At 29.5% G+C, this 11,000-nt stretch overlaps 2 protein-coding genes across 3 annotated transcripts in view; both read right to left on the bottom strand.

The window, feature by feature from the left end:
- LOC134280493 (uncharacterized) overlaps positions 1-7,044 on the bottom strand; it is a 66,394-nt gene extending 59,350 nt beyond the window's left edge. The window contains exons 1-6 of one of the 2 annotated variants that reach the window (XM_062762903.1): positions 6,886-7,044; positions 4,981-4,998; positions 3,642-3,800; positions 2,919-3,029; positions 2,571-2,735; positions 2,298-2,461 (exon numbers count right to left, since the gene is read on the bottom strand). In XM_062762903.1, the coding sequence (XP_062618887.1) occupies positions 2,321-2,461; positions 2,571-2,735; positions 2,919-3,029; positions 3,642-3,800; positions 4,981-4,998; positions 6,886-6,888 (597 nt within the window). In that variant the 5' untranslated portion in view covers positions 6,889-7,044 and the 3' untranslated portion in view covers positions 2,298-2,320. Of the gene's footprint in view, positions 1-2,197; positions 2,462-2,570; positions 2,736-2,918; positions 3,030-3,641; positions 3,801-4,980; positions 4,999-6,885 lie in introns of those variants that run through there. The other variant, XM_062762902.1, reaches the window with a different exon arrangement.
- Positions 7,045-9,919: 2,875 nt separating this feature from the next.
- LOC134280510 (uncharacterized) lies at positions 9,920-10,825 on the bottom strand (the record flags this gene model as incomplete). Its single annotated transcript, XM_062762926.1, has 3 exons — positions 9,920-10,134; positions 10,324-10,497; positions 10,671-10,825. Coding segments are annotated over 3 exons (464 nt in total), but the record flags the coding sequence as incomplete, so codon positions are not given.
- Positions 10,826-11,000: the final 175 nt, after the last annotated feature.

Raw genomic sequence — 11,000 nt, 5'->3', positions numbered from 1 at the left:
AAAAGTCCATTTAACATCACAAAATATTACAAATTATAAAGCTACTTTATTTATTCAAACAAAGTCTATATAGATTTAAACTAGCAGAAGTATTAAAATGATTCAATCAAAAAGATATATAACGTTAAATCAATTTTCAATTTCTCGTAGATCTGCAAACTTTTATGATAATGTCTTCCACCAGATATAGTTAATTAAAGAGAATATAATACAAACATTTGTATGTTTTTAAACTACATGTATCTATCATTCAATCGTTTATTCATAAGTAAACACCCGGTAAAATCTTGAATAACGAACAGACAATACTAGTATTTACATTATTATGTTTATAACAAAAGAGCGACAACTTTCATCAACAATAAATTGTTGATAGACGACAGAAGCGTATCTAAATTGTGTTTTTACAAAGCTTGCAAACGACCATCTCTCTCTAAACAAAGAAAACAGCATTTTATTTCTTTATATTAAGATTTGTAGAAATTTATCATTTAAAGATAGCGAATGTAAGATAAATACAAATGTAGGGAATTATCGATCCCTCTACTAAACTGATGACCAACATTGAAATAGAAAAAAAATATTTGATAAGTTATCATTTACATCCACTAAATATTTTCTCTTTTATTTCTCTTCTAAAAGCGATGGAAATATGCATGTATAATAAACAGTTCAAAGAAAATATATCTTAAGTCATGTTTTTTTTTTTCGTTCCTCAAGATGGAGACTAGATTTGGAATTCACAATGTACAGCTTGTTGTATATACTAAATTTCATTATTGAAAATAACAATGAAGAAATTACACAACTTTTTTTCCAAACATTAAATCAAGGATTTAACATTGTTATTGTCGAATACGTACACCTATTGGTATTATAATTGCAAAACTTTCAATTTCCGAAAACTTACTAATTTCATCAATGAGGAAGACGGTGATGGTCATCGGGTTACTGAGAAAATACATTCATTTCACAAAGTATATTGTCTTCTCTTTTTATGAATGAATTATTTTATAATCCAAATTCGTCAGTTTGAGAAATCGAATTTAATTTTTTGTTACATGTATTGATCTATTGTCTTTTTTGTAATATCGTATTTGTTTATTTTCTACAGATGCTGGTTGAGAAAGAAAAGAAGATGGATAATTCAAAAGAAGACCATTATACAGATAAAGAAATGCTTGTGAAATATTTTCATTTAATAAATCTTTTTTTTTTCTAAGTACAGTTCATGCTCGAAGAAGTGAAATATGCGACGATGTGTATTTGTTTTTTTAGTTCTGTGTAGGAAAATCTCTCATGCATGCTCTGATCCTCCGATGTATATGGTTTCAGTTTTTGGCACTTACACTTTTTTCAACTTTTTTTTCTCTCCATTTTTTCATGTTTTATTTTTATTCAAATATAATTGCAGACTTTGTATATAATTTGTAGAAATGTTTATTTGGTGGGTTAAAATTGGTACCTGTATGTACGGAAAGGTTTTTATGAGAAATCTATTTTTTGAATATGTTTAACTCAAACCTCATCAATTAACAAATTTGCTTAAGTTTCATATGCAGCTCATTAAACTGTTCATATTTCCATTTCTATTTGTTTTCTCTGATAACTCTTTGAAAGTTACTTGAGTTGATTTTTTTTAACATTCCACCGGAGTGTAAATTTCGCAAAGCGTTAAGCAAGGAGCTGAGCAGGCCTGATATGCATGTAAATCCCGTGCGTCTGTGTTTGTTTCTGAACGCTAAGGAGACCTAATGTATATGTAAATCTCGTGCGTCTGTGTTTGTATCTGAACGCTAAGGAGGCCTAATGTGCATGTAAATCTCGTGTGGCTGCCTTTGTGTTTGACGTCATTGCATGGGCGCGGACTATTAAAATTGGCATGGATGGGCAATCTTGTGTAATTTAAATCTATTAGTCTACATTTTTAAAATCTAAAACTACAATTTTGTTTCATAATGAAATGGAAAACATGTAAAGAATCAGTGTCTAGTTAGTAGAGTATGCCAGGGACATCAACGATAGTTGGAAACGTGGGATAATTTATGCATAAAGGGCAAAGGATCTTTAATGTAATGTAATGGGTATGCTTGTATCTTTATTTTTGTAATTTTCTTTTCCTTCTTATAAACATTGGAACAATTTACCTTGGTCAAAAATGTCTTAATTGTATGTTGTAATTAAAAATGCAAAGTAATTGTGAAGAAATAAAATTGTTTTTAATCACAGTGACATAGTACATACACTTGCATCTAGAATATCTATAATGTGGGCTAAACTCAATATTCTGCTATAAAAAATGTAACAATTTGTATAATTTTTATCGAGTAATGCAGATTATCATTATAACAATTATCCCTAATGTAATCAGAAATGTGAGTATAAAAAATGGCACAGGAGGATATTTTATCTTCTTGTTTTTCTCCTGTTCCGATGTTATCACAGTTGTCAAAGCATGCTTCTGAAATAAACAAATTCCAACGTTATTGAATACAGTTTTTTCAGGATGTATAAAATCTGAGAGTATTATTTTACAAATATTTCTTTAATATCCCCATATTTTGATTTACCAGATCATCTACTTGAGTTGAAAGCAATGATACTTTCTCTTCTAGATTTTTAATTTTTGTCAGGGTTTTAGCAGCTATGTCTTTGATTGCCACTTCCTGCAGCTTAGAGTCGCTCTTTAACGTTGCATATTCCTCTACAGAATTTACGGTATCCAAAGGGGAATTCTTAAATAGTAAAAGAAGACAGGAAATATTGACAGCTTTAAATTGAAAGCCGCATTTCTATATTTATATTATTGAAATAAAATGGGTGTTTAATGTTGTTTATTCTATTTCATTGACAAAAATTCTGATGATATTCATTGCATTTCCTATCCATGATTTATGAATTCAGTGAAAACTTCTTACTTGAATCATATATTGCCTAAAGAAATCGGTTTCATCAAGTTTAAGGACATCTTTATTTTCTTTTATTGCTTTTTTAGTCGAACTGTTGTCCACACCGCCCCTTTCTGGTTGCTAAAATATCAAAATATATTCTAAATTACCGTAATCCACATTGCATAATGCGTAAAATATGCATAATCATAACCTGACCTTCTTGCTGATCATAATAAATTTGTCATATTTCTTTCGAATAGCGTTTTTTGAAATTTTCAAACAATCAATACTCTAAAAGTACAGGTGTGCAAGTTAAATAGAATTGACAAAGCAACCTACAACTTGTATTTAATCTTCGTCATACTTAATTTTTTTTATTTACCAAAAAACAACATATATTGTTGTTTTTGCATTGTAAAATAATTCCTAAATTGGAATCAGAGAACATTCATCGTGTATTTATTTCGCTCTATTCAAGAGATCAGGAGAAAGAATAAATTATTTAAAGTAGATATAAATTTGTTTTAAAACATCAAATTAAAAAAATATATCGCATTCATAATCAAACAAAATTGACTCTTACATGTTATGCATACACAATACGTAATAAATTCATATATACTAATAGCAGTAAATAATTTGTATTATATCCTTATGACAAATGCTAAAAAATATTTAATTGATCCAAAGTGACTGATATCTTTTTTTAACAAAAACAATGTAAACTATAGGATTGTAATTCGCTTATACCGGGTTATTTTCTGAATCTTTGTGACTCGTCTTGGAGTCTGTCAAGTCTCTTGTCGATTTCTTTAGCCTCTTTTGATCTTGTCTTTTCTCTATTATGCGACTGATGTTTTCTTGTTCTGCTTCTGAGAGAAAAAATGCACTTCTGTTTCCTTTCCTTTTCTGTAATCAGCAGGAGAATAATTTTAATAAACACATTAATATAAAACAGCATAGTCCCAAAGTTTTAGACTAAAACACTCATGGAAGTAAGTATTGTACATGAATATTAAGGATGTCGTTTACTCAGGTTTCAGAAAACAGAAAGGACATTTTATAAAGTGTAATATGTTAAATCAAAAATTGCTCTAAATGGATAAAATAACTAAGTTTTTACACAATATCAATTAAAAAATTTAATTTTTATTAGCTGAAGATAATATAAGGGAACAAAAATCAATGGTACTGCAGAGGAAATTGGGACTAAATTTTTAATTTTTAATTTTTGTCAATTTTTTTTTATTTCTTGCAATATTAATCACAATATTAAGATTACATGTATTTGTAATCATCATTTTGCAAATATTATTTGTGTTTAAGCTCATAAATTATTTCAAATAATTGAATGCTATGTGATAAAGACATTCAAAAATATTAACAAAAACCATTCCAAACAACATATCTCAATAATTTGATCATTGACCCCATATAATGTTAATACCATGAAAATTAAGGCAACGAAATTAACTTCATCCAAATGATAATATAGAGTTCTTATCAATCAGATATTTGTAATATTCGATTAAAAATGGTGGGAAAAATATAAATATGACAGAGGAAATTCGGACTGTAATAATTATCAAGTTTATGACCAAAACTCTAATCGTTTCTTTATATGAAGCATTTTATATTGCTATAATATTTCTTATTTAAAGAGTTTTGTTGCTTGTAATATTTTGTGAGTGAAGAAAAAATTGGTCATAGTGTGAAAAATTGAGGTATTTCCCGCAAAATACTCAGGATGAAGGGTAGGTCATCGACCTAGTAATTTGAAATTGAAATTTAACAGTGTACAATGTGAATTGGTGGTTTTTCGTTCTTATCAGTGGAATTTTTAGTCCTCTGAGTAAAGGTATACCTTAAAGTCAGTTTGTGTGTCACAATAATATTATTCTATGCTTTTTAACTGAAATCTTGCTAAAATTTGCCAATAAAATATAGATCATTATGTTAGCCTAACTGGATATTTATCAGAGCCCAATTTAATTAACTCTTTTTCATTAAGATGAACAAAAATATTTGCAGCGTAATTTCTAATTTGTGTGAAAAGATCACATCAAAATTGAATAAATTTCTATCTTACCAGTTCTTGTCTTTTATTCTGAAAAAGAATTGTGTAGATTAAAAAATGCATTAAACCGTTTAATTTCCACAACATTTATGAACATAGAACTGTACCTTCATTTCTATGTTTAAAAGTGAAAGCCCATGTGCCTTCCATATGTTAGTTTGTTTTCCGTTGACATTTTCAGTATTATTTGCAAAAACCTTTTAAAACAACTTTTCACACCAAAATTAGGCAAATATACAAATACGTTTAGTGTTATATACAATAAATCTTGTAAACTAAACAAATCGTGAACATGGCAAAATCCCTGACCCTTAAAAAGTTAAAAACCAAATAAGGAATCTGATGTCGGAAAGGGGGCCGTGTCCTCTGTATTGTAAAGGTAAAGGGAAGAATAGATTTTTAGTCTTTAAACTAAATGTATGGCCTTGCAATTTTAAAGAATCATGCCAGCCAGAACAATAGATAGCATTTGCAAAAAAGTTCATCAACTTTCACGGTTAATGTTGATGTTACAGATAAGTTGATTTTTGCAAAATCTTTGATCCTGACATACTGACCTCGTTCTCAAAATCAACCTTTAGTTGAGTTGCATTTTGTTTATTATACGATTTCATGCCATTTGCAGGTCATTGTTTTTATATTTAATTTGGTTACAGCGAAATAAAATAAAATATCCAAATATAAAAAAAAATAGTGACATCAAAAAGATGCTTAAGTTTCTGGTTGACAATCTATATGTTAATTTGATAGACCAGGTCTTTCAAGAATCTATTGGAATTCCCATGGGTACCAATTGCGCCCTGTTATAAGCAGAGCTATTTTGTATTTACATGAAGCAGAATTTGTGCAAAATCCTATACGTGAAAAGAAGAAAACACTTGTTGTGGCCTTCAACTCAAAATTTAAATATATGGACAACTTATTGTCAATTAACAATGGTAATTTCCATTCTTATGTCGATATGATATATCCTGGTGAGCTTGAAATAAAAGATATCACAGAGTCTTAAACATCTTTTTTTTATATATATTTGGATACTTTATTTCAAAAAAGGCGTTAATGGTAATCTAACAACCAAGCTCTATGATAAACGTGATGACTTTAACTTTTCTATCGTCAACTTCCCTTACTTTTGCAGCAATATACATTCATGACCTGCATAAGGAGTTTATACATCTCAGTTGATTCGATACGCAAGAACATGCTCTACATATGTACAGTTTCTAAAACAGGGTAAATTACTGACAAACAAGTTAATGAAACAAGAATATCAGCAGTCTCTTTTAAAGTCATCATTTTAGTAAGTTCTATAGTCGATACAATGACATTGTCAGCAAATATTATTTATCATTGAGTAAAATGCTGACTGACGTTTTTCATATTAATTGTTAGTCAATTATTTATACACTGAATTAACGACAGATTTTCTCAGAGTCGTTATTTCCCGGTCATGACAAGGAGCAAGTGGTCCGGGTGTGACCGGTCGGCAGGGGATGCTCACTCATCGATGGTACCTGATCCCAACTCTGATGTTTTGGAAGTCAGTGTTTGCTCTACTCCTATTTTGTATTGTTTTATGGACTTTTGATCTTGAATACTGTTCGTTATCTCCATTTTTTTCAATGAAAGGAAAATATAATGAATCACTGGTTTCGCCCGTTATGCAAGTTATTCCACGTTTCCAGCTATCGTTGATGCCCTAAACACCCAATAAACAAGACAGTGATTCCGTAAATAAATCAATGTGAAACGACACAGTGAAAAAAGAAATGATAGGTAAAGCAAACCTTTGCGATCCAAAAAATTAATTAAATATCCAGAACATACGTACATGTATTATTCGAGTTTTTAAAATTAATTACTACACAAGCTTCATTTTTGAATTCTATAAATAAGAATCTAGATGATGTTTCTTACCATTGTTGCATCTTAAGGCAGCCATAGCAAATGTCAACACACCGTATTTACAACAAAAATAGAGTCATGGATGTAACAGCTACTGGCTTCCTAGGCCTAATTTGTGACTAGTATAAACATCCTGCCTCTTGTCCTACTTGTATGTTCAGAGGAAATAATATTACGAAATTGCATCGCTGTGAATTCTTTAAGTCGCATTGAATAAATTTAAAGTAATTTCAGAATGATAATTGGGAAAAGTAAAGAAAATCATCTAAATCAGCAAGCTCTCAAGCAAATCAGCTTAAAGTTTCAACATATTAAGACCCCAATTTTAAAAAAAAATACATGTACATAACATCGATCATGGAAGCATAAAAATCTATAAGAGATACATATACATTTTATAGCTATAAAAAGAGTTCTTTTCTTCGTTTTGACTTCACTTTACATGTAAATGTAAACTTTGTATAAATGGGTTTTTTTCTTTGGCCAAAAAATGTGAGTTTATGATTAATTTCTTCAAACATTCTTAAATTACAAGTAAGTGTAAATATCAAAGCCTCAATTATTTATGGTATGCAATAGAAAACAATTTTCAAGTTCACAAACTCGGCAACAGAATGTATCATTAATGTACAATTTTCATAAAAAGTGTTTCATTGTAATTATTTTAGCAAATACATGTATACGTATGTCAATATTTCCCCTTCTACTGGATAGATCATATAACTTGCTAAGTATTTCTCGAGGTTAAAAAAATCTGTTTTTGTCCGAAATTTATATTAATTTCACTCTCCAGTGAAATTTATTGTATTTATTTCCATTCCTACGTTAATTCGATATATTCTATATTCCTTTGAACTCGAAATAAAGGACACCTTTCTGAGTCTGATACAACTTTTAATAGTTTGGATTTTTTTTTTACTGGAAAGAGATGTCAATGTTAAATGAAACCAAACAAAAACACTTACGATGATATGACGTCTTCAACTTTTTTATTGTTAAGTGAACCATGATACATTCCTTGCCTGCGGATGGAATTTTTAGTCATCCATATGATTTCATGAGTAGCCTGCCTTTTTACATGCTCAAAAACTTTCATGACAAGGGGAACACGGCATGTTTGACCGTTGAATGCTTCCACATCCATGGCACCTGATCCCATCTCTGATATTTTTAGAGGTCTAGGTTTGCTCTACTCTTGATTTGGATTGTTTCAGTTGACTCTTGACCTTAATGACTGTTCTTTATCTTTAAATCTCATACAGGTAGCTTGAATCTCACTGACAGGCCAGTGGTTATAAAAGTAAAGTGTGGAATATCTACTTTTCGCAGATTCTCCTCTGTCGGGATGAAAAAGTGGAGGGGAAGGGGTAACAATATAATGGAAAAAGAAAAAAAAAATCACCAGATAACGAAGAAGTTTTTAAATAATCTCTTCGTGGTAATTTACTGCTGTTCAAATTAAGGTCTTTCCACCCTTACAATTTTAATGGTTAAAAGTACAAAGATTAAATTTATTTTCATTTAATAACGTTTAAATTTATCAATCATTTCCAAAAATGCACAGGTCGCCATATTATTTAAGATGGGAGACGTAAATAAATAAAAACATATGTCAACATTAAAAAGATTGTACATTTTTTGTTAACAGTATCATAAATATTATGTAAAAACTGAGTCAAATGCATAATTATGATGCTTAAAGTTCCTACTTGCTACTTATAAGATGCATTTGAATTGTGAATATCAGGGAAACTATTTTTCATTAGAAGTACAATAAAGAAAATGCCCGAATGAAGCTACCTAAGCAGGAGTTATTGACCTTGTCAAATTTTTTTTTTAAGATTGAATAATTGATTCAATAGAGGAAATACGCATGTTTTTAAATTATTTTACTTAACAATATTTATCATTACACCTAAGGAAAATCATTCTTCCAAAATATATTGTTCTATTGGATATGAATTGAATTTAATAACAGTTTTTGCAGAAACCTATGACATCACAGGATGGTGGAATTTCCTTAAACACAAATCAAGTCTCAGTCATATTTAGACTTGTAAATGCGAATGTATGTGTACAGTCTGATTAAAATCAAACCTTCACTAGCTCCTGATTAGCTAGTGAAGGTTTGATTTTAATCAGACTGATATGTGTATTTACCAATACCAGTATATATAGCAAAGGTGTGTTTGATGTGGAAAAAAAGAGGGTCTTGAGGACGTCATTAGGTAGGGCGTACAGTAGTGAGGGTCTATAGGGCGAAACAGTCAAAAGGTTGCGAATTACCGGTATCAACATTTTAGGAGAGGCGATTTAAAGTAAATTAGTTTTAATTTTCAATATTTTCCTTAATTTGATTAAATAGAAATACTGGTAGGTTCTCTGCATTATGATTGGATTTGTTTTTATCAAAGTGTTGTACTTCAGAACTATCCCAAGCCCTATAAATTTGTAAAATGGCTATTGTTTTATTTTATTTAGATATTTTACAATTCTATTTTTCCATATTTTAAGTGTCGACACTAAGCTTCAAATTACTGTACATAATATTAAGAATTTCTTATAATGAAAAGTGAATTGCTATGTAAAATATTAGAAGAAAGTGTACATCTTTCTCTCCTCTCTTCTTCCCCCCTCCTCTCTCTCTCTCTCCCTCTCTCTCTAAAATGAAAAATATTACACCTTCTGTATTTGTTATTCATCATTTATTATATTAAATAACAGAATGTGTAAAACAAAAATAAAGAATTATTAAAAAAAAAAAAATCTTTCCTTTTTAAGCGGAAGCTATTTCGTTCCTGAAGAAATTTCAAAACTCACTCATTTTGGTGTATAATTCTATCAGTTCTAGTTTTTTGTTTGTTTATTTGTTTCCTTTCTCTGTTATCTTCAATTAAATCATATTTCTACTTATGAGATTAAAAAAGAGAAATAAAAAAGTATGAAAAATATCGTCAGTCGGAGTAAAGCATTCTAAATCTCTTTGATTTTATTTCTCATTTTTTTGTTTTTATGTGAATGTCAAGAATACACATACCGAATTATAAAGGTAATATTTCAAACACTTATACTGTATTTGGTACATGTATTAACATTGATTTTTGCATTCAAATCCAATCAAAATTATCAAACTAAGTAATAAACCAAAAGAATTATAACAATTGCAATAAGAAAGAACACCACAGAAAAGAAAATAATTGGACAATGGTTAATCCAGGTTGTCTTTTGTTCTGATGTTGATGTCATTGCCAAACCATATTCCTGAAACGATACAAATCAAAAATAAAAACGTCATTGAAATCTCTTTTTCAAAGTTACTTTTAATAAGATTATCAAGAAGCGTATATTAATTAGTCACCATTACAAATTTTATGATATTGAGTTATAAAAACTGAAAATTAAAAATTTAAGGCAGTTAGTGGATGTATGGAATGTTTGTAATCTGTTTACCGGTTTAGTCTTTTGGGAGCCAAGCAATGACATTTTTTCTTCTTCTGTCTTTGTTTTATCAGATTCCATGTATTCCATTTTATCAGATTTTGAAAAGCCGTCATGGAAAACGGAAGATCTACTTGAATTCAGTGACTCACTGGACACAGATTTAGACAGATCTGATGATGAATTCTGTTCGTCGAAATAATACATGTATGATATATTTAAAATTCGAATAATATTTCTGATGAAAAAAAATTCCAATTTATATCTTTTACTTAACCTTTTTTGATAAGAATTTTTGAAAAGATTCGACATAAAAGATTTTTAAAATCTTCTTTTCTAATCAAATAAATGTTTAGGACCTTAAACTGGCTGCAGGACTCTGTTCCATTTCTAGGAGAATGTGTTTCTGGTTTACAATCAACTATAGAGGTTTCCGTTTCCTGAATCTCTGCTGATCCGATTTCTTCCCCATTTTTAAACTGCCAGAAAGATAAATGAACAATCTCGTATCTTGCTGTAAAAAGCTCAATAAAAATTTTTCTCAATTCATTTATGAGGGGTTTTTGTAGATCAAGTTTTCAATCTAATTAAAATTTGATCTTTGATCCGCTCCAGTTTGATCGCTACACAAACTTGGTGTAGCGATCAAACTGTAGCGGATCAAAGATCTAATTTTAATTAGATTTTCA

This window comes from Saccostrea cucullata, unplaced genomic scaffold, assembly GCF_032062105.1.
Source record: "Saccostrea cucullata isolate Sc308-1 unplaced genomic scaffold, CSIRO_AGI_Scuc_v1 ctg673, whole genome shotgun sequence".
In the NCBI taxonomy this organism is placed as follows: Eukaryota; Metazoa; Mollusca; class Bivalvia; order Ostreida; family Ostreidae; genus Saccostrea; species Saccostrea cuccullata.
This window is presented reverse-complemented; position numbering and strand designations above follow the sequence as displayed.